This window comes from Cydia strobilella, chromosome 17, assembly GCF_947568885.1.
Source record: "Cydia strobilella chromosome 17, ilCydStro3.1, whole genome shotgun sequence".
Lineage (NCBI taxonomy): Eukaryota > Metazoa > Arthropoda > Insecta > Lepidoptera > Tortricidae > Cydia > Cydia strobilella.
In genome coordinates, this window is record NC_086057.1 from 13,945,438 (window position 1) to 13,969,384 (window position 23,947).

At 40.7% G+C, this 23,947-nt stretch overlaps 1 protein-coding gene across 1 annotated transcript; it reads left to right on the top strand.

The window, feature by feature from the left end:
- Positions 1 to 303: 303 nt before the first annotated feature.
- On the top strand, positions 304 to 23,368 carry LOC134748764 (uncharacterized). The gene is made up of 11 exons (XM_063683542.1): positions 304 to 613; positions 2,315 to 2,433; positions 3,818 to 3,869; positions 5,346 to 7,395; positions 8,723 to 8,876; positions 9,436 to 9,526; positions 10,062 to 10,223; positions 11,350 to 11,543; positions 12,477 to 12,622; positions 13,525 to 13,744; positions 16,384 to 23,368. The coding sequence occupies exons 1-11, from the start codon at positions 589 to 591 to the stop codon at positions 16,714 to 16,716; spliced, it is 3,546 nt and encodes a 1,181-aa protein (XP_063539612.1). The 5' UTR covers positions 304 to 588; the 3' UTR covers positions 16,717 to 23,368.
- The last annotated feature ends 579 nt before the right edge of the window (positions 23,369 to 23,947 follow it).

Below are 23,947 nucleotides of genomic sequence, written 5' to 3' on the forward strand. Positions count from 1 at the left end.
CATCTACAGTGGTCTTAGAAAACTAAAACTGTATAGGTGTGAGTAATTGAGTAGTCAGTAGGTGGGCATTCCACTCCAAGTGCTGCCATCTAGTTCTTGCGAAGTCCATAATACTGGATACTCCCAGTTTTCTATTCATTTAAGTTAAAAATGAAGGATAGAAAAGAAAAAAAAACCGATTCATATACAAAATACGAAAATAACATTGCAAGAAATTCTTGAAACGGAGCTGCAACATTTTATGGAAGAATATTTTAAAAGAACCTGGCAACATTAAAATTCAACAAGCAAGCGGGTCGGGGCTGCAGAGCGGCCGACTGTTTGACTTTCTTTCGTCGGTGTTTTTGCTTCACGTGTATTCTTCATAACATATTCGCCCTTCTAAATATTCTTTGTGAAATATTGATTGTTATGTATTAACACCAGCCCTTGGTCACAAAAACTTTCTCCGTTTAATTGCTTAGTTGCAAAAATGCCTAGTGTTACGAAGTGACAGATGTTTTGAGTGGAGAATCTCGTCATTTCTGACTTGAATACATAGTTATATCATAACACCAAACTCTTGTCGTGTTAAGAGAGCTACCAGCCATGGAATCCGACCCTCAGGAGACGGGTAAGTAGAGTATTTTCAACGTAAATTCATTTTAAAATCTCAATTAGACTTGACATTTAAGCATATTAACCGCCAAAAACCAGAAGTCGTTCATGTAATTATGACGAGATGATTTTCAATGCGCTCTCTTTAGTTGTCTTTTGTTTTACTTAAGTATTCTTTGAAAAATATAGCAATTTAGGATATTTAGTACTTAAACATCTTAATTTTAAAAAAATACATTCGATTTTCGTTTTGCCTCGCCCAATTTTTCTCTGTCATTCAGTCCTTATTACTTGGTCGGGTTATAATCCAAACATCAATATTGTTAGCTAACATAGGTTACAAGTGCATTCATATCTAATCTTTTATTGTTTATGAAAACAATACAACAACAGTCCTTTTAGTAACATATTACAAGTTTTATGCGTTTATCTTTTAGTTCAAGAGCAAATATTATCTATTCATTTTGATAAATATCACCTGAAGTTTTTTAAAGATCTAACCTAAAATATTTTAATTTGTCTTGACAAGTTCCTACAAGTTCTGTTTTTTATAATGAGGTCCTTGGGTTTGAACTCTGGACAGGTTTTTTATGTAAATTAGAACCTATAATTATGTAATGTTTGGTCTGGAAGGATTTTTCATACTAGATTCATATTAGAGGTTCGCTTTAAACTTAAAAAATAACATGTATCTCTTAGAGCTCTGTTGGTACTTGCTTTTAGGGTTCCGTACCCAAAGGGTAAAAACGGAACCCTATTACTAAGACTCCATTGTCTGTCTGTCTGTCACCAGGCTGTATCTCATGAACCGTGATACCTAGGCAGTTAAATTTCACAGATCATGTATTTCTGTTGCCGCTATAACAACAATTACTAAAAAGTAGGGAACCCTCGGTAAGCGAGTTTTTTTGTTTTTTTTTATTAGACAATTTATTGACACGCTTAAATAATGAATGGCCTTTCAACCAACTTTTAAATTTGTCACTAAACCACTGTAACTGAACAAACACTGAAAACTTTATGAGTCGAAAACCCGACTATCAGGTATTTTATGATTTCGTTTCCAGGCCGGACGACCCGATAGCTTTATATGACTAAATTTTTGTGGCCTGGCGCGGATGTCGTGTGTGGCTGGGTGGCAATGAATGTGTTAAGCATCTTTTCTGTGGATATCATAAAAAAAAACAATTTATAGGCTTATATGCCTTACCTTTTTCTTCTTCTTCTTCTTCCTCATTGCCGAGGATCAAGACCATGTATGCTCCGTCTCCATAGTGTGCGGTCTTAAGCCATATGGGTCACGCACTGCATGTTGCCGCCATCCTCTTCACAGCATCAGACCATCTTGTGGGTGCTTTTCCTCGCCCACGCTTGCCATCTGTTTGACCCTTTTTAGACCGCATGATATGACCCTTACCTTTATAGAAATGTTAAAAACATGTTGTTTTAGACATGTTCTACTTTTTAAAAGTTGTATGATGAAAGTTGTAGTTAAATGTATCCAAATCGTTAACTTTTGTAATCTCTCCAGAAAAGACCCTTGACCCTTAACCTCTAGCGGCTCACCATACAAGAAAAATTGGCAATCGCGTGCGTGGCCGTTCTGTATGATAATACTATTACTTATTCTGTGCTAGTGTTAGGACATTGAACCCCAATAGGTTGGGAGTTGCAGATTATGAGCCCAATTAATTAATTCATTTATTATTTTCTTCAGAACCCCAAAGCCTGTCCTCCGGAGATGGAGTGAAGACAAACGGCAACAGGTCACAGCCGTTGTTTCCCGAGAGCCCTGTATACGAGCCGGAAGAAGATGCAATCTTGGGGAAGGATGAAGTATGTTATTAAGGAATATGTTATTATGATGTCCGTTGGCTCGTTGTGTGGATGACGTTCGAAAAATCGCGGGGCACTTTTGGATGAGACTAGCCCAGGACCTGGATAAGTGGCGTACACGAAGAGAATCCTATGCTCAGCAGTGGGCGACTGAAGGCTAGAACGATGAATGATTATGTTATTATGAAGGATGAAGTAGGGTGTCCGGCAAGCTCGGTTTTCCATACAAACGTAGTTCCGCTCTCATTTTAAAGCGACCAGCTAGATTGCTCTGAATCTTTGTACTTACAATAGGATAAGGTATATCTACATAGATATGTAATTAGTTTATGTAGCTTCAGATACCATAGTTAAAAAATACAGCAAATTTAAGTTTTTCATACAAAACTTGTTTTTGCTCTATTTCGTTTGTTTCATAAACTGGAGCTATATAAACTAATTTCAGACCTAGATATACCTCATGTCATTGTATGTGCAAAGTTTCATTACAATCCAACACGTAGTTTTATAATGAGAGCGGAACAACGTTGGTATGGGAAGGTGCAATTCGGCCGAGCTTGCCGGGGACTCTTAATGTATTAAGCAGAAATGTCGGCAAACAATGCTATTAAGTTTTAACCATTAGGGCCTTAGGGAGGCACCCTAGCGACATCTACCATAAGATTGTGACATTTCTGAAACATAACGGAACGGAAGTATGTTATTGTAGAATTGTTTTTAAACATTTCAGCATACCGTTTAGCAAGACTTGCGGTGTCGCGTGCGACTTCATACTTGAAGTCGCGCTTGATATACCTATGGAAACGCGAGCGACAACGCAAGCATTCATAAGCAATTTGGAATTTGATGCTAAGCGGTCAGATTGTATATATTCATTCCCTTGGAAATTATAGGAAGCGGTGTATAGTACGAATTTTCTCAAATGATTTTTACGCCTCACACCCTAATATGTTAAACAAAAGCCTTTGTTTCTTTTGCTCGGCGGTTACCAATGCTACCGCTACTGACTGAACGTGAGCAAACTCGTTTAAAAAGAAACTTTACCGTCCTATTTATATGGTTCAAATTTATGTAGCAGCTCTGTATTCTGAGGCCACACACAGGCAACCGTTTGTCTTTCATAACCCAAACTCGTTATCTTAAAATGAGCTGTTACATTTTGAACCTTAATACTATCACGATAGTTGCTTTTTTAAGGCGCCTCTCCATAAAATAAACAAAGGATTTTGTTTAAGAAAATTACTACTATATCTGTGCTGAGAAATTATCACTTGGCTTAAAACATTAAAAGAACAAAAGAGTGTAGTTTGTAAATGACACCATAATGCTCATATTTTGATCTGGTATGAACACTGGGTGTAACATTAATTTTATACATTTTCAGACGTCAGCCATTCTTCTTGACGATAGCGAAGAAGTACCACTTGAAGGGAAAGGTAAGGCACTCTTTACATTGGATGCGAATTCGCAGGCAGCTCCGGTGTGCGAGCGGGACATAGCATAGCGCTATGACGCTCATGCACCGGAGCGACGTGCGAACTCTCATCAGCGAGATATGAGCGTACGATTATTAGGTAATTACCTATACCTATGAGACCTTGAATGTGCATATACCTAATTAGGTATATATGCACAATTGCACATTCAGGTCTAATATATCAACATGGATAAAGCCCTAAAAATATGTTTACACGATCTTGTTGCCTATACACACTAAGGTGATGTATAGATATTTTTGGCCCTTATCGGTCTCGGTATATTCGACCTTGACTATCACCATAAAATATACAGGTTGTTCCATAAGTGACACGTCAGTGACACTGGAGTTAGACCAGGTCAAGAGGACCAAAACCAACTTAACATGACCCCAGTAAAAGTGGCATGGTTTTCAAGTTATTGCCAAATTAAGGTTTTTCATGAATTTTGACCGTTTTTAACATTGTTAGTGCAAGTGTGCACTCGGAAAGGTCTCGAAGTTAGTTTTTTGATGTGAACGGCGTCATGAATGCTCAATTAAGATAACAGAAGAGGTATTTTATCGATAAACAATGTGAAATGCAATATCTTAAATACCATGCCACTTTTACTGGGGTCATGTTAAGTTGGTTTGGGTCCTCTTGGCCTGGTCTACCTCCAGTGTCACTGTGACGTGTCACTTATGGGACACCCTGGGTATTAAGAGAAGCCAATGTGCTCAAATATGTCTATACAAGCCTCTATTGTGAAAGTGTCAGAATTCTTCTTCTTCGTCGTTCCCTCATGACTGAGGATCGTGACCAAGAACTATATCCCTCCATTTAACGCGATCAAGGGCTATGTGGGCTGCCCTCTGCATGGAACCACATGCTTGTCTAATGGAATCCGACCATCTTGCCGGGGCTCTTCCTCTAGCGCGCTTGCCTTCAACTTGCCCCAGTATGATGTCACGTTCGAGGCTGTGGTGCGGCGATCGCATTATGTGCCCAAAGAATCTGAGAGCCCTCTCCTGGCAGATTGTTGAGAGTCGTTTGGTGATTTTTAGTTCTCTCAGAATGGACTCATTTGTTCTCATTGCGGTCCATGGGATTCTTAGCATCTTTCTCCAACACCACATCTCGAAAGCATCGATTTCAGTCAGAATGCATGTTATGATATTTTTAAGCAACTTGGCTCCTCTGATATATCTGATATCTAATTTAAATCTTTTCGGGGCAGAGGTGTAGGTTTAGAGCCGAAATAGCTTTATTTGACGTCCATAAAGGGCATTGTAATATGCCTACAATACAAACCAGGTATTCAAAAAAAAATTAAGGCATAAATCATTAAACTGTGGAATCTAAAATGGGATTATTTACTGAAGCAGTAAATAATCCCATGTTAGGTTCCACGTAAACATAAGATATTTTAGCTTAGTCAGAATTAATCCTTTTCAGATGACAAACCAACATTGCAATCCAAGAGGAAACTCACAGACGAAGCAGACGACAGCAGCGCAAAAATACAGAAACTTGATGATAATACCGAATTTACAGTCAATACACAAAACCTCGACGAAGAAGTATCAGAAATCATCAGTGCAGCAAAAAAAGATATTCTGCCACCCAGAGTTCAAACTCCTGTTCGATCCAGTCCTAGACTTAAAAGGAGCAACAGCGCTGATATTACTAAACCCAAAACACCAAGAACGCCTAAAAGCCGCCCAGCCAGTGTCGATATTACTAAAGAAAGAAAGACCCCTAAGAAATTGAAAATAGACTACAAAGTAGAGGAGCGTCCAAGCATTGATCCAAGTAAAGAACTATCCAAAATTCCTGAAACCATTGCTGAAGAAAGTGGGTCTGAAATGAATGATTCCCAAAATTTCCATCTAGTACTATCTCCAACTACCGATGACGATACATTGTCTAAAACTATTACTAATAACTACAGCAGTGATCCAGTATTAGTCAAGGATAGAGAAGAAATTATAAGCCCAGGGAAAATCAATGAAACTCGAAGTGAAGGTTTTAACTACTCCGATCAAAGTAATCTTTCTCAACCGAAAAGACTGGAATTCAATAAAGGCAAAACCACTGATCAAGAGAGCACAGATAGTGTGGAATCTCTACCGAGTCCAGATCATTTACCCACCGTTACTTCAAAGCTAATCTCTAAATTATCTAATGGAAATTCCTCAACACCAACAGAATTGTCATCAGGCAAAAGGACAGATGATAGCGACAGTACTCCTGATATGTTGAAGCTAACTAACAATTTAAAGCGTGGTAAAAATGAGTCTTTCCGAGTTAGTAATAACACAACTCCATCAACTATTTCGCCGCTGCAAAACGGGCATGGCAGAACGGATAATTTATCTGAAACGCAGCCGCAACCTATATTCGATGTCCTAGTTAATTATAATGAAGACGGCGAGTTCCTATCCCTATACGTCGTCAAAACAGATAATGATCTGGGTTTAGATATGTGTCGCGAATACCAAAGATTTTCGAAACGCTTCACAATCGACCCGTATTTAGGCGACGTATCAGTCAGTACTTCGCCCTCAAGCGTTACAAGCACAGGAATGATCAATCTACCTATCAATAGAACATCTTTCGCATCAACGGTTAGTTCTACTTCAAGTTCTAGTAATAGAACAAGTGATGGTGCATTCGTAGTTCCTCAACCGCCAAGAAAATCAGTTGTAAACCCTATAAGCGCAGTTAAAGGTTTCGATGCTGTAATAAAGAAAGTAAATGATGTTTTCACTCACGCTAAAGAGGCTTTCGAGGGCTACCGTTCCTGTAGTGACGATAAAATCTCAGTTGGCGTCCAAACTACCCCCTCTAGCGATTCATTAAGCAATGGGAATCTAAGTCCGGAGGAATCTTGCAAAACTGATAAAGCGACGCCAAAGAGTTCTCTAAAGAAAACCAGAGTGAGAGGACGACGGAATCTTTCAAGCAAAACTAAAAGGAATATCTTACCAACTCAAGCAGAGGAGCCTGAATATATGCACGGGATGAATTCTCCAGAAATGGTGCCAACAAATGGAGATGCTGAAAAGATTTTGAAGTCTCCTAAATCTGAGAAACCGCTGTCTTCGCTAGTCGCAACTCCGAAGTCTGTGTCTAAGCTAAAACAGAAACGCAGACCTACATCTCCTAGGCCTGCGACCCCGGTTGAAAAGTCTTTAGTTAAGACGGAGTACCCCGGTTATGCTCCTGACACAGCAGTTTTAGCTAAATGGGTGGACAAACGGTACTACTCAGGAAAAGTTTTAGAGATAACGGAGCCTAACAAATACTTGATCAAGTTTGACGATGGGCAGTCGAAGATTTTGTTGGATGATTTCATTATATTTGGGGATACGAAGACGCTGCCGTTGCTTGGTCAGTCGGTGTATGCTATGGTTGATGAAGAGCAGAATTATGAGCCGGGTTTGGTGCTTGGTGTGGAAGAAAATGATAGTGGTACAGTCACATATAGGTGCACTACTGACGGGTAAGCTTTTTTTTTATTTCTTTGATATTTTGTTTTATATCACGGCTATAAAATATAAGGATCAATTTTTTTATTGAAGTAAGCCCTACGAAATTAAGAAATCAATCAAGTAAACCATTAAAATCATCTCATTTCAGAAAGTGTCTTAGTTGAAGGTCTTACTCTTGCTTTAAGAGCGCTGGTGGTCTAGCGGTAAGAGCGTGCGACTTTCAATCTGGAGGTCGCGGGTTCAAACCCCGGCTCGTACCAATGAGTATTTCGGAACTTATGTACGAAATATCATTTGATATTTACCAGTCGCTTTTCGGTGAAGGAAAACATCGTGAGGAAACCGGACTAATCACAATAGGGCCTAGTTTACCCTCTGGGTTGGAAGGTCAGATGGCAGTCGCTTTCGTAAAAACTAGTGTCTACGCCTATTCTCGGGATTAGTGGTCAAGCGGACCCCAGGGTCCCATGAGCCGTGGCAAAGGAGCCTCGATATCGCGAGGAAGATGAGAAAAGATAAGATGTGAAAAGTTTTAAGAATACACATACAATTTAAATAATAATTATAGCGGGCCAGGAACAGATTTCCATGACCAATCGCCTCCCGGGCGAAAACTTGTATAGTGGTTAACGGCTATGTATGATGAACCCTCGTGAACGTCAGCTGCCGCTCCGTTGGCGAGTTGAGGAATGGCAGCAAATAAACTCCATAATTTTTTTTTTATCATCGCCTCCCGCTTGATACTTTGTCAGATGATAGTTTAGATGCTATTGTGAATAAACAAACTCGTCAGCCGATTGTATCGCTGTGGAAAGACCGTCAGCTGGTCACATGAACATGTAAAACCAAAAATTATTTTCAGTCATCGGCGTCATCGCCTCCCATTTGATACTTTGTCAGATAATATATTAGATGCTATTGTTAGTAAAACAAATCGTCAGCCTGTTGTATCGCGGTGGAAAGACCGTGTTACGCGTTTCGGTGGCTGTCATTTCTCAACCCACCAACGGAGCGGCAGCTGACGTTCACGAGGATTCATCGTACATAGCCGTTAACCGCTATACGAGTTTTCGCCCGGGAGGCGATGACTGACGAAATTTGCGCCTGGCTCGCGCTCTATTAGTCAAATGGTTGATTTATATAATGTAATTTGTTACGTTCCAGCAATGAGGATATAATTATAAATAACAAACGAAACAGTCAACGCCCTCTATACGAGAGTTGGCCAAAACTAGTGGCGCCATCTGATCGAGAATCAAATTTTCTTGATTTTCGAGGCACGTTTTTTCCTTAGACTGTATCCATCTATTACGGAGTTATATCTATCTTTGGTTCCAGCGACACAGTGGTAATGGTGACCGCCAGCGAGCTGTATCTAACGGAAGACCAGGCGAGATCGCTGAAGGAATCGTCTCGCCCGCGCTCCCCCACCTCGCCTGCCACGCCGCGCCGGCGACACCATCGAGAACTAGACCTCGATAATATCATACAGGTCAGTGTTGACTGTTGGCCCAACGTTCATTGCAATTAACCATTAACCGTAACGGACGGTTACAGTTTACGGTTCAATTTGTACTGGTTAATGGTTAATTGCATTAACGTTTCGGCCAATACTGATACAGGTATACTTCAGTTTACATAACTTTGGAATAAACTGTCTGCACTATTTCTGGAACGATACGACTAAAATTTCAAAAAAATGCGTACTACCACCTCAAAGGCGGGCAACGCCTTTACAACCCTATTACTAAGACTCCGCTGTCCATTTGTCCGTCTGCGTCACCAGGCTGTATCTCATGAACCGTGATAGCTAGACAGTTGAAATTTTCACAGATTATGTATTTCTGTTGCCGCTATAACAACAAACACTAAAAACAGAATAAAATAAACATTTAAGTGGGGCTCCCATACAACAGACGTGATTTTTTTGCCGTTTTTTGGGTAATGGTACGGAACCCTACGTGCGCGAGTCCGACTCGCACGTGGCCGGTTTTTTGTTACATCCTGTAGATGTTTACTCATAATAAAATTAAGTTATTTCATATTTTCAGGGCCCTAGAAGTGCAAGATCGCGGGATAAAGGCAACTCCAGTGCGAAGAAACGTGTGACGTCACCGAAAAGTCCTAAGGCATCTACGTCAGGTGATTATAGTTTAATACGTGACAGGATGGTATTCCATTTGTCCAATATCTTAGTCCAATGTGCATTGCGTCTCACTCTCTCAATAAGCAAAATGTAAGATGCAAATGCACATTTGATAAAAAAAATTGACAGATGGAATACCACTCTTATATAAATTTAGTTCAGCAAATAATGTTTACAAAAAGACAACACGATTGTATCTATATTTCCGAATTCGGAAATTCTTTTTTAATAATAATAATGGAAAATTCAATGTTTTATTTATTTAAATTAACTTTATTTATAATCAGAATCAGACTTTTACCCGCCTGCGCCAGAAGGAGGGTAATGTTTCCTCGAACTTATGTTTTATTTATGCAAACACAGTTCAGGCCTTAAATTATGTGCAGATTTCTTTGTTTTGTCCACATATTGCGTATCAAAAATTGCCAAAAATTTATAGTTCCTAATCAAATAATATCGCTTTATTTTCATGGCTATAGAAAAAACAATTAAGAACCATCCATCCTTAATCTGTTCTTTCCTATTTTGCAGGAGTTAAAACAAAAAGCACACCAGTGAGTCGCAAGCGATTAGCGAGTGAAAGCAGCGAAATGAGCGAAAGCAGCAATTCAGCGCCGCCCGTCCGGCTGGAGGAGGTGGCGGGCGTGGAGCCCGAGGTGCAGCGGACACCGCGCAAAATTGACGGCGTTAAAGGTATTATACAGGCTGATTTTGTTATCCCTTACTCTAAGAACAAATTAAATTACTTTCTTATGAAAATATTTTAATTTGTGTTTTTACAAGTAGTCACACTACTATTGAAACTACTACTACTACTAATTACAACACTAATTAGTATAATTATTAATTATACTTATCAATTATACTAATTTATTTTTATTTGTTTGATTTTGTTATGTCTGACTTTACTTTGGGGGGTGACTTAGGTCATACTGAACAACTTTAAGAAGCGAAAAAAAAAATGCTGTTCCATAGAAAACATTTATAAATGATTCGCCGAAATGTATGAGGCAGCTGTTTTTTTAGGATTCCGTACCCAAAGGGTAAAAACGGGACCCTATTACTAAGACTCAGCTGTCTGTCTGTCTGTCACCAGGCTGTATCTCATGAACCGTGATAGCTAGACAGTTGAGATTTTCACAGATGATGTATTTCTGTTGCCGCTATAACATCAATTACTAAAAAGTACGGACCCTCGGTACGCGAGTCCGACTCGCACTTGGCCGGTTTTTTATAATACTAGTATACCTATGGTGAGGGAAGATTAAGTTATCTGCCAACAAACTGAACTGCAGTTTTATTTTAATAGATACTGTGATTTTGTTTTTAGATTAAATTGATAAAAAAATATATTTTAAAATTATACTTTAAGAAAACTTGTTCTTGATAACTCTATTGATATTTTTTCGCCACTTACAGTGTTACCACTGAAAGTTAAGCATATTAGAACCTGGTTTCTGCTTACTACTTAAACCAACCAAAACTATAACTTCGGCCTGTAAAATTATGGATATTTGGTTCACAAATGTTCTAATTTTGGAGAATAGAAATGACAATAGCACAGAATAAATAAAAGTACTAGGTACAGAAGGTTCACTCTCACAAAACGCGTCTATTACGACAGATATGACCACTACTAGGTGGCAAACGCGCGAGCAGGCATCCGTTCCGTAGCGGTACGCGCCATGCGCGGCAACTACTATGGCTAGACACCAAAATTGGTGTGGGCCGCGTGTACTTGTAGCGACGCGACGAAATCGCGGAGTGAGCCACGCCTGACAATAGTCATTTGCCATTTTAACCTTTTCTTTATCCACAGCGGGCCCTCTACAGCTAAAAGGCGCTGCGAAACAAAACGTCGGCAAGAAGAACTCAAAATTAGCCAAATTTGAGAACGACGAGGACACAGTGTCGACTCTAGGCCCAATCCCAGGACCAGACAGTAAACTGTTCGCGGGAGTACATTTCTTGCTGACTTGTACTGAGCCGCCGAAGAAACTCAAGTCTGACAAGGTAATAAATAGCAAACTTTATTTCGGACATAAATCCATAGTTGTTAGTTATATATTACATTAACTTATAAAATAGTGTTAGAAGAATTACAAAACTAATCTTAACCTACATACCTAAGTATAAATGAACCTATTTTACTGCAGTGTGGAGTTTTGTCCACTGCTGCAGCAGAGGGGAGTCCCACCTATCCAACAACGCCATCTTGATACTGTTAGCGCTGCCCCGCCAGCGGCTAAGTAAAGAGGCGCACAGCAAGTCTTTTGAAAATACAGGAATAAACGTTAAAGTTAGCGTTAACCCTTAAGAGTCCGCAGCAAGCTCCGCTTTGTTTGGTGACACAAAAAGTGACTCACCCGGAAAGATAGTCTGCAAGTCGGGAAAGACATAATGGGGTAGCAAATCGTCACTTCTTTGAAAAAATCTCGTATCTCTTAAAACGCAGTAACTCTGTATGCGTCCCATACATAGTCACCACATTTTTCTTTTGAATAGCCGGGTCCACACATAGCGAGCATACGCGCGAGGCAATTTCCTCGCGCACTAAACGGCCAGTGTAGTCGTGTCTCGGCCGAGGCGGCGCGCGCGAGGCACGTCTAAAATGTCGATACAACACGCGCGCCTCGGCCGAGGCACGTCTACACTGGCCGTTTTGTGCGCGAGGAAGTTGCCTCGCGCGTATGCTCGCTATGTGTGGATCCGGCTATTGACAGAACAAGATACTTACGAGTTTCTTTTTTTCAAAGTAGTCACGAAATGGCAGTAGAGTGAGACGTTGCAATGCGATCTCGACTCGCCTCTCGCTGCTTCCGCGCTATGTAATGATTGAACCGTTAAGTATTTTTGTTCAACATTCAACGTCTATTCTTATATGACATACATTTTTTTAGGTTTAAATGGCTACAGCATAATTAATTTTTTTTATTTTTATTGCAGTGTCAAGACACGCGGCATTACTCGTCAGAAGAAGATGGCGAGACGACCGCGGGCACCGATTGCGAAGATTTAGAATTTTCCGACCGACCATTCAACAAGGAGCGGCTTAAAGAGCAGCTAGAGGCGGGTGGCGGCATCGTTTATAGGTGAGCTCCATGACCCTATTATATTGGCGACTCAGTGGCGACATAATGGCGACGCTGTGCTGCGATTACGATGTAACGAGGACATAACAGCAACATCTGTTATCTCGCCCGTTTAATATGGCAGCACAATAGCTTCTTGGCACTTATTGGCGATAAAAGCATCTCGGCCAGAAGTTGGCCCCCTTCTACAGATGGGGTCTATGGCCTTGTTTCATCAGCGACACATCGGCGGCATAGCAGCGACATCTCGTACGTCGCTATTCTCTTGCCTGTATTATCTGGCGACACATCGGCGACACAACGATAATAGGAACCACCGCAGATCAATCATGGAACACATAGAAGCTAGCGGCAGCGTAGATTAGATTAAGATTAGATTTAAACTGTTGAACGTATGAAACGTTTTAAATGTGGCTTTCCATCAGAGAAGGGTCCTTGTGCTTCATGTTCAATAGGACCATTCTATTAAAATTTCTGTTGGAATTTCAGATAAAATGGTCTTTATTGCACTTGAGGTATAAGGACCCTTCTGTAATGGAAAGCCACAAATAAGTATTTTAAACAGCGTACAGAATACATCTGTTTTATATCTGTTTTATTGAAGATATTCAGATATTTTTGATGCTGATTCATTAATTGTTTTATTTGATTCTAAATATATTAGTTACCTAATTATTTTATGTTTCCCCTCAAGTCCCGCGGAAAAAAATTACCTCGTGAGTCCTGAGTGAGTACTATATTTTATGTATGTATGTAAAATGTATGAAAAGTGAGAAATCCTTGAGACTGAGGTTTTTTTACACGAGAGTCCAAGAATTTTCCGAACTGCAATTAAGATAACGAGATCTGCGAAGACCGTTGAAAATTGTCAAAAATCGTTATTAGTACAATCTCTGTTCCAGCCACTTCGACGACGTGCCCAAAGCAAAATACAGCGTCACAAAACTGATCGCCCCTCGCCCCTGCCTCACGGCCAAGTACATCCAGTCACTGGCGGCGGACATTCGGGCCGTGACCCACCAATGGGTCATACTGTGCTGCACCAACAACGCGCTGCTAGACACTGATGCGTACGCGCTGCCGGCCGGCTGGTCTATTACCAAGCAGGCGTTCGTTAACTGGGTAAGTCCGGGCCGTGACCCACCAGTGGGTCATACTGTGCTGCACCAACAACGCGCTGCTAGACACTGATGCGTACGCGCTGCCGGCCGGCTGGTCTATTACCAAGCAGGCGTTCGTTAACTGGGTAAGTCCGGGCCGTGACCCACCAGTGGGTCATACTGTGCTGCACCAACAACGCGCTGCTAGACACTGATGCGTACGCGCTGCCGGCCGGCTGGTCTATTACCAAGCAGGCGTTCGTTAACTGGGTAAGTCCGGGCCGTGACCCACCAGTGGGTCATACTGTGCTGCACCAACAACGCGCTGCTAGACACTGATGCGTACGCGCTGCCGGCCGGCTGGTCTATTACCAAGCAGGCGTTCGTTAACTGGGTAAGTCCGGGCCGTGACCCACCAGTGGGTCATACTGTGCTGCACTAACAACGCGCTGCTAGACACTGATGCGTACGCGCTGCCGGCCGGCTGGTCTATTACCAAGCAGGCGTTCGTTAACTGGGTAAGTCCGGGCCGTGACCCACCAGTGGGTCATACTGTGCTGCACCAACAACGCTTTGCTAGACACTGATGCGTACGCGCTGCCGGCCGGCTGGTCTATTACCAAGCAGGCGTTCGTTAACTGGGTAAGTCCGGGCCGTGACCCACCAGTGGGTCATACTGTGCTGCACCAACAACGCGCTGCTAGACACTGATGCGTACGCGCTGCCGGCTGGCTGGTCTATTACCAAGCAGGCGTTCGTTAACTGGGTAAGTCCGGGCCGTGACCCACCAGTGGGTCATACAGTGCTGCACCAACAACGCGCTGCTAGACACTGATGCGTACGCGCTGCTGGCTGGCTGGTCTATTACCAAGCAGGCGTTCGTTAACTGGGTAAGTCCGGGCCGTGACCGACCAGTGGGTCATACTGTGCTGCACCAACAACGCGCTGCTAGACACTGATGCGTACGCGCTGCCGGCTGGCTGGTCTATTACCAAGCAGGCGTTCGTTAACTGGGTAAGTCTGGGCCGTGACCCACCAGTGGGTCATACTGTGCTGCACCAACAACGCGCTGCTAGACACTGATGCGTACACGCTGCCGGCCGGCTGGTGTATTACCAAGCAGGCGTTCGTTATCTGGGTAAGTCCGGGCCGTGACCCACCAGTGGGTCATACTGTGCTGCACCAACAACGCGCTGCTAGACACTGATGCGTACGCGCTGCCGGCTGGCTGGTCTATTACCAAGCAGGGGTTCGTTAACTGGGTAAGTCCGGGCCGTGACCAACCAGTGGGTCATACTGTGCTGCACCAACAACGCGCTGCTAGACACTGATGCGTACGCGCTGCCGGCCGGCTGGTCTATTACCAAGCAGGCGTTTGTTAACTGGGTAAGTCTGGGCCGTGACCCACCAGTGGGTCATACTGTGCTGCACCAACAACGCGCTGCTAGACACTGATGCGTACGCGCTGCCGGCCGGCTGGTCTATTACCAAGCAGGCGTTCGTTAACTGGGTAAGTCCGGGCCGTGACCCACCAGTGGGTCATACTGTGCTGCACCAACAACGCGCTGCTAGACACTGATGCGTACGCGCTGCCGGCCGGCTGGTCTATTACCAAGCAGGCGTTCGTTAACTGGGTAAGTCCGGGCCGTGACCCACCAGTGGGTCATACTGTGCTGCACCAACAACGCGCTGCTAGACACTGATGCGTACGCGCTGCCGGCCGGCTGGTCTATTACCAAGCAGGCGTTCGTTAACTGGGTAAGTCCGGGCCGAGACCCACCAGTGGGTCATACTGTGCTGCACCAACAACGCGCTGCTAGACACTGATGCGTACGCGCTGCCGGCCGGCTGGTCTATTACCAAGCAGGCGTTCGTTAACTGGGTAAGTCCGGGCCGTGACCCACCAGTGGGTCATACTGTGCTGCACCAACAACGCGCTGCTAGACACTGATGCGTACGCGCTGCCGGCCGGCTGGTCTATTACCAAGCAGGCTTTCGTTAAGTGGGTAAGTCTTCGATAGAAATAGCAACGAAAATGGATCAATTTCTATAGAAATTCCTATGCAAAGTGACACATTTTCGGTGCTCTTGACCGTGTTTAGGTACACCCCAAGTTGAATGTTGTAATAGTATTTTAGGTACGACAACGAGCGAAGCGAGTACGATTGTTAGTATTCACATACGCCTTATGCATTTAATATATAGAATTACTCACTATTAAGTCACTAAAATGCCACGAGCGAAGCGAGGAAAATTGTTAGGTTAGACACGACAACAAGCTAAGCAAGGAGAAATGTTAGGTTAGGTCACAAATTCGTCCAATTTAAATGGTTTTATAGTCCTAAAGACGCTATTAGGTACGACAACGAGCGAAGCGAGGTAAATTGGGATGTTAGGTTCGGTTAGGTACATTGTAAAGTCACTTAGATGCGACGTCAAGCGAAACGAGGGAGATTCTTAGATACACATTAAATACAGGACTATTTAATTTAAGTATGTTAGTCTTTAGTAGATGCGTCGACGAGCGAAGCGAGGATCATTAATAAGGTACATAAATTACTGTCGCAAAATAATTATTGTTTAAAAAAGTGCCTTCCAAAATTTGTGCTATTTTACATAAAACTTACTTATAGAATACTTATTTCCTGTTTTTGATTTGAGGTACCATCATCAGGCCGACGCAACACCCAATTCTTCAAAGACAAGGTAATCCTCCTCTGCGGCGATCAGGACACATTCGTCAAATTCTGGGAACGCGTGTGCACCCTAGTCGGGGCGACCACACGCGTCGTCAACGAGGAGGACTTGAACATGTCCGGAGCACTGGCTTTAGTCACCGAATGGGACTGTCCTCACGAAGTACAAAACAAAGCTAATCAGGATAATATCCCATTAGTTTCAACTACATGGGTGGTTCAATGCCTGATTGAGGCTAAAGTGATCGCCCCAACCAGCCACGATAAGTTCTCATTTATGTATACGGAGCCCGAATGATCCTGGGACTTTAAGAAGATACTCATTATACGTGAAATTTGACACTTTAGTGAGTGGCGGAAGTGACGCTGTGTAGTTTAAGTGATAAGTGAAAGGAATGGGGTGAATTCGTTGTTTTTGTGATATCTTGTGACATTAATTCTCTATCACACTCTAAAGGCGGACGCCGATCTGTGTGAATCTGTCGTTTTTTTTGGGACAAATCGCCTTATGGTAATCAATCACCGTCGCCTATGGATGGAGGATGGAGGTGTATTGTCGGCATTTAAGATGGGCGTGTGTTCTTTTTTTGAAGGTTTTGAAGGACCTACCGGTCTGGAATACCGCGCACGACAGTTCATTCCACAGTCGTGCGAGGCAAGAAGTTTCTGGAGAAACGCACAGTATAAATTTAATAGATACTTTGGACAAAAATAGGAACAAGGTACTTATAATTAAAAACCTTATAAAACAAAGTCCCCAGCCGCGCCTGTCTGTCTGTATGTTTGTGATAAACTCAAAAAGTACTGAACGGATTTTCATGCGGTTTTCACCTATCCATAGAGTGATTCTTGAGGAAGGTTTAGTGTGGCTACCACCAGTTTGGCACTGACATAAGCGCTATCGAGAACGTAACTTACTTTCTATGCATCTCGCTCGTACTCGCATATTAGTGCGAGCGAGATGTATAGAAAGTAAATTACGTAGACAGCGTATATGTCAGTTTTGACACTGTCAGTGACTCATGGTACGAGTACAGGTGTATAACTTGTTAAGGTTTTGTGTAACCCATGCAAAGCCGAGGCGGGTCGCTAGTATATGAGCCTTATGCCTGTTTTCCACCGACGTAGTATAAAATAACTGTTAGGTAGTTTACTATGTTTTTCCACACGGCCGTTAACGGCCGGACGGGACGGGGGTTATACGGCCGTCATATTAAAACGATGTCACAAGTTATCAAAAAACAGTCTAGAATTGCGCCTCAAATGTTTTGGCTCAGTGTTTAAGTGACGGATGTGTTAAGTGATAAGTTAAAGTGAACGGTACAATAAAGTGAATGATCAAAGTGAAGTGTACATTACGCGGCTTGTTGTTAATTTGTCAAGACTAGTTTATAGTAGGAAGATAGTTACTGTTAAAATCTGTACTTGAAATTCAAGCTTGTTTATAACTGGTGATATATTGAAAATTTTTCGTAAGACAAAGATAGGCTACTTTACTATAAACTATAAATAAATTAAATTGTTTGTGAAAGCGTTCGCGAAATGTAATTTACAAAAATACATTAAAAAACTAGATCAGATACGTATTTGGGCGAATAAACTTTTTGACCGACGATACAAATCAAACATCAAAAATTTATTCAGCAAATAGGCCACAGGCACAGGGCGGACACGCCATACATCAAAACTCGCTTGCGTTTATATGTGTGAACGGCACGTTTGTACACGCGTCTTTGTGTGAGTAAGCTGCTTAGGGCTGCCACTTAGATGTTTTTGAGTTCACGGAGCGTTGTCGATATACTCGTAAAGGAATTTTTATTCCTTAATTAAAGAAACCATTTTTAAGTTCGCAAAATTTACATTAAGCGGTTCTATTCTTCCCATTTATGCCTGTCATATTTATGAGAATACAGCGTTCATATTTCCAATCATGGTTTGAGTTCCTCGGATTATTTGCACAAAATGTGAAAGAAAAGTACATGTTGTATTTGCAGGACAATGCTCGTAATTGAAAACTAAAAGTGTAACATTTAATTAATTTATCTTTTTCCAAGAAGTAACACATCAAACACTATTAAAGTTTCAAATACAACACACACAGCCCTCGTGCGGCGCTGACATACGGCGAAGGCAGAGCCGAACATTCTCGAGGCCTGCCGAAGTGACACGAGCGGGCCGCGGCCGGCCGTGCACACGCAGGATAACCCGACCGAAACGTAAACAAACGAAATTGTATGGGCAATCTACCGTTCACCAAGCAATTGGTCCTTGGTCGGTTTATAATCTTACACTCAACTGTACCTACTTTGAAAGCGGAATTATTATAAATAGGTTTTCTGCATTATTGTTTTTATTAATTTAAACGATTATATATAGATATTATATTTTAGATATGATAAAAGTGTAACAAAAAACAAAATATTTACGTATATCAATGTACCTACCTATAGGTAGTTGAATGTTAGCTAACATTCACTAAATCAACGAACAGGTTGTTGAAATCGGTAGGTAGGTACCTAAATATTATCACACCTTAAACACTTCGTTGTTATATTGACGTACATTTGGGTTTTCGACAAATTGTAGTTTAAATCGCGTCGCTAACCGAACTGAGCGGCCGGCGTAAAGCCAGCAATCTGGTGTCGCGGGGCGAGGTAACTCGAGTCGGGGCGGGGCGGTGCGTGGCCGTTCTGTATGTTCTATTACTTATTCTGTGCCACAGGGGCACTTCGTTGTAAAATTTCACGTTTAAATAAGCTTTTATATGTTTCAGTCTATGGTGTATGTTAAAACATTAGGCCCCAACTATTAAAGCTATTATGTTATTAGAAACCCGATTTCTTGGTAACTCCAGACATTCCGAGTAACGCAATAGACACTCAGAACTGTCGGTCATAAAGTTGATTCGCCCATTTACGCATTCAATGATTTTAGTAACATTAAGGAAGGTAAATTCATCATAGTATTTATTGACGTCACCGATACGTCTTTTTTATGGTCGTTTGTTCGTTAGTAAAATGAGGTATTTTCTATGAAAAGGGACCTTATTGTCGATGGCGCCTACGCCGCACAGCGTCGCGCGACATTGTATTTATATCGGAGCATCGTTAATAATGGCGTAAGCGCCATCGACAAAGGTCCCTTTTTATAGAAAATACCACAAATAGCCTATTTAATTGTATTTTATAGTCAAATGTTGATTGATTGTAAAATATCGGAAAACGTCGAAAAAGCCAAATGTATACGTTTTGGAACCTATATTAAGCTGCAGGTATTCCTAATTCTTAATAGTTAAACATAATGAAATTTTTATCCAATGACTAAATTGTACTGAATGTTATAAAATTGGTATTAATGTTCCATAGGAATGATAGAATAAGAAATTTAATTTGACCTCAATAGTTTTAAGTCATTGGTTTCTGGATCTCGATTTTTGTTGCATTTGTTTTCATTGTTATTGTTGATACAAATATGACATGAAAAAACAATGATTCTTCATTAACCCGTTGACCGCCAAATACATCAACTGACGCGCGCGGCTACAACCCAATATCAACCTTCGTGCATGACGATAAGGTTCACTATGACGCGCCGCACACGATGGGCGTAACATTTAATGGTTTAATTTGCATTTTTTTATATATGGACATTAAAACACCATGATATCAAACAAAATTAAGTTTTATAATAAAATTATGATTATTACAATTAGTCCACTATGTTCGTAACTATTTTGGAATTCCTATAATTATTATGTTATCAGTATTTTTTGATCTTTTGTTTTATATAATGTAAAGAATTGGCGAAGTCATATAGTGTATTAAAAACATCATTGCAGTGTTTAATATGCATAATAAAATGAGAAAGAACATTTTTACCCATAAATGATCTAGTTTTTGATTGTGGGAGAGTTAATTTTCAATGGGCCTAAAAAAGACCCACTGGGCATTTATGGGTACATGAGACTTTTAGTGACTTATCCTATTTTCTAAATCACGTACATCTTAAACAATTTTAAATGCTGCAATTATGTTGGAATATAGTTTAAATATGATAATGGTGACTAGACATGCAGGGATTCGGCGAATATTCGTGATGGCGTCTCTATCATTTTACCTGTGTGGCGAGAGACGCCATCACGAATATTCGCCAAATCCCGATATGTATGGCCGCACCATAAAACAGTGAAGAATTTTTATTTTTACTACACAATTGTTACGCAATTCCATGGAATCTCACACACATGTATGGCCCAAAATATACTTGATTTAATTCCAATATGGTGACTATATTTATATTCACTGCTTAGAAGTAAATGTATATCGTTCTTAAATATATTCTGTGAAAGACGGTGAATTATTGAGAGAAAATGTACTCAAGTGACATGTATCAAAGTTTACTGTCAAATAAATGAGTCAAAAACTAAAATGAATGCCAACAAGACCCAGTGGTTTTATAGAAATAGGTCAAAACTCAATTCTTTATACAATTGATTTTGATTAAACATAATCCGTGTATTTAAACCTAAGATAATGAAAATTAAATTATATACTGTTATCAAGTGAAAAAAATAATGTTTACTAATAAGAACACAATGCAATGTTCAAAATTTCCGAGTTATGTGATTTGATAAATCTGTATTATTGTTACTATGGCATTTAAGGTATTATGATAATATTTGGTGAATCAACTTTGCGATTAAATATCTCCAGTAATCTCTGCCTAGGGTGTGAGGGTCAACGCGCATGTAACACCTCTGGAGTTGCAGGCGTCCATAGGCTACGATGACCGCTTACATCAGTATGCTTGTTTGCCACCGACGGTGTATAACAAACTTCTTAAAAGCTAATGCAGTACCTATTTGAAAAAAAACCTCTTCCAATTGAGCCACCAAACCAAAAAACAAGGAGTAACTTCTTTCTTTACCTTTTGGACGCCAATGACCGATATATACGCACCGTAGGTTCAACGCCAAAGACCGATTAATCGGTCATAGACCACAGAGCAACATAGACCTACGTGCATGTGCATAAAGTTCAATTTCAGTTTTGACACTTCGGTGACGTGGCGTCTGGATGTCAGCCCCGCCCAAACTTACTACATAAAATAAATACGCGATTAAGTTCCGTTTTAAAATTTAATAATGTGTAGAAATCGTGTAAGTTTAAATCAGCCTATTCTATTTTTGGTCAAATCGCATAAGTGAACTTTGTAAATATAATAACTTGAATTGTAAATACTTATATATGTCCAATAGTTTAGTGTTATCGTGTGTTGAACTGTACATAACTCGGTGGTAGCATTATTCTGAAAATCTGAATGCTGTGCATATTTTCAACATTTACTTGAAAGTCTGATATTATTTAGTTTTCGAATGTATTTTCCGATGATTTAATTGACGTTAGTGACTGATGTCAAGCTATAGAATTGATCATGGAGACTATATAAAGGAGCCAAATCTCTATGTATGAAAAGTGTCCATCAAAAAACAGTAATTAGGCGGCGCCACCATACACCGAAATACTACCAAAAACAACCTACGCAATTTGGTCGGGTTATTTGTTGCCTTATATGGTTTATGTTATACTCATGTCCCAGAGCCTAACTAGCGCCACCGGAGAGATTAGGAACTATTATTTAAAGCTGAAAGCGGTCACTTTTGCAACAATTCTGCCATAAGAGATTGGCATCCTTTCTATACCATCCATAGAATTGATATCTGCTTAAAACATAGAGTTACGATCCACTAAGTATGTATATGGCTCCTAAGTGCCTGCAACGATTTTGATAGCATACGCACTACGCAGTGCAAGTGTTACGTCATACGTCACACACACACGTCATAATTTCATAGAAGTTTAAACGAACACTTACCGACATTGGCAAATTCACCCCGTGCAAAATTGCGGGGAGTAAAAGCCAGATAGGATAAAAAAAAAACGAACACTTCGTGTGCCATCAAAATCGTTGCTGACTTTTCATGGTCTATCTTTACACAAAACCTACATTTTATTTAAATGGAGTTTATTATCTTCTTATAATTGTATTGTAATATATAATACAATGTCATAAATTTATCCACTTTTTATAAATCTATACCTACCTAATTTTGTACTGTTCTATTGACCGATTGACTACGGAATATAAAATAATGAAAATACTGAATAAATGAATTGATATTAGATGTAATAGTATTCACTGATATTGTTTTCATTGTATTCAGTTTTAGATAACAAAATCAATAGTTTCTTTTAAAATAAATATGAAAGCGCAAAACACAGGTGATATAGTGAAAAATCGTACGCTTTTCCTATCGATCACGCTCGCAATGATAATTAAATTATTGAAAGACTACTTAGACTGTAGTTTACTAATCGGTGAAGGCCAGAGCACACTAGATGTGTGTGCGCAGACGTGCATATGCGCGTACGCAAAAATGTTGGAGCCGTGCACGCACACGAAACGCAAGCGGTGTGCCGTCCCCCATATAACATAACACGCGCGTTCACGTCTCCGGTGTGCACAGGCCTTTAACATGCAGTGCAGAAGATAGCACAAGTAAGTATGTCTGCTCAATGCGGTCCCTTGTTCTGCGCTTTACCCAGTGTCTTAATCACGTTAGAGACTCACAATTTTAAACAAATGACATTCTAAAACAATGTACCTAAGTATTTTAAACGTTGCCTCGACGGGGATCGAATCCCCACCGTGACCCCAACTAGGCATCTATTGTATGCTAATTTTAAGTTAACAATGTGCTTAGCTGTAAATGGCATTTGTGAAATGTTTCAATATTTTTAGTTTTTTTTTATAGGTATTGAACGTGTTAATTATTTTTAAATTACTTTTGTTGCATTTTGCAGGCTTTTTTGAATTGTTTTCGTTGACTTATGGCGTTAAGCGATAGTGGGTGTAATTATGTGTAAACTAAAAATAAAATCATTAATGAATATTATCTTTTTTATTTTTCATTACCAAAGAATTTTGACTTTGACTAATTTAAAAATTTGGACAGGTAGTTTTCAAAAAGTTAAAATTGAATTATTGCATGATATTTAACGCCACCTAACGGAAAGTAACTAAACTAGTTACCAGTATAACGTATGCAATTCGCGATGATCGTACCAGATGGCAATGAGAACCTAAATAAAATTGTTACGGGTATTTGCTTCATCACACAATTGATAGAAACAACACGAAGGTTTTTGTATACCATACATACTGTGGCGTAAAGCCAGTGGACTGTAGTTGGTGTTTTAGCATTTAATAATCCAATAGATTTAGGTAGGCTTACCGGATGGTTTTGTGGTCTGCTGCTCGCAGAGGCCTCTGCTGGTGGATGCCTGGTGATATCCTTTCTTGGTGTATCCTTCCTTCGAGCACTTTAAGAGAGTTTTTACCGAGTATTATTTGCTTTCGCGTTAGTTTTTATCACGTTTTTGATGACACTGAAGTTGTCAGTTATTATGTTTTTCAAAACCTCTTTTGTGACCGGCCAGTAGCCGCGCTACTTCCAATGAGTTAATATA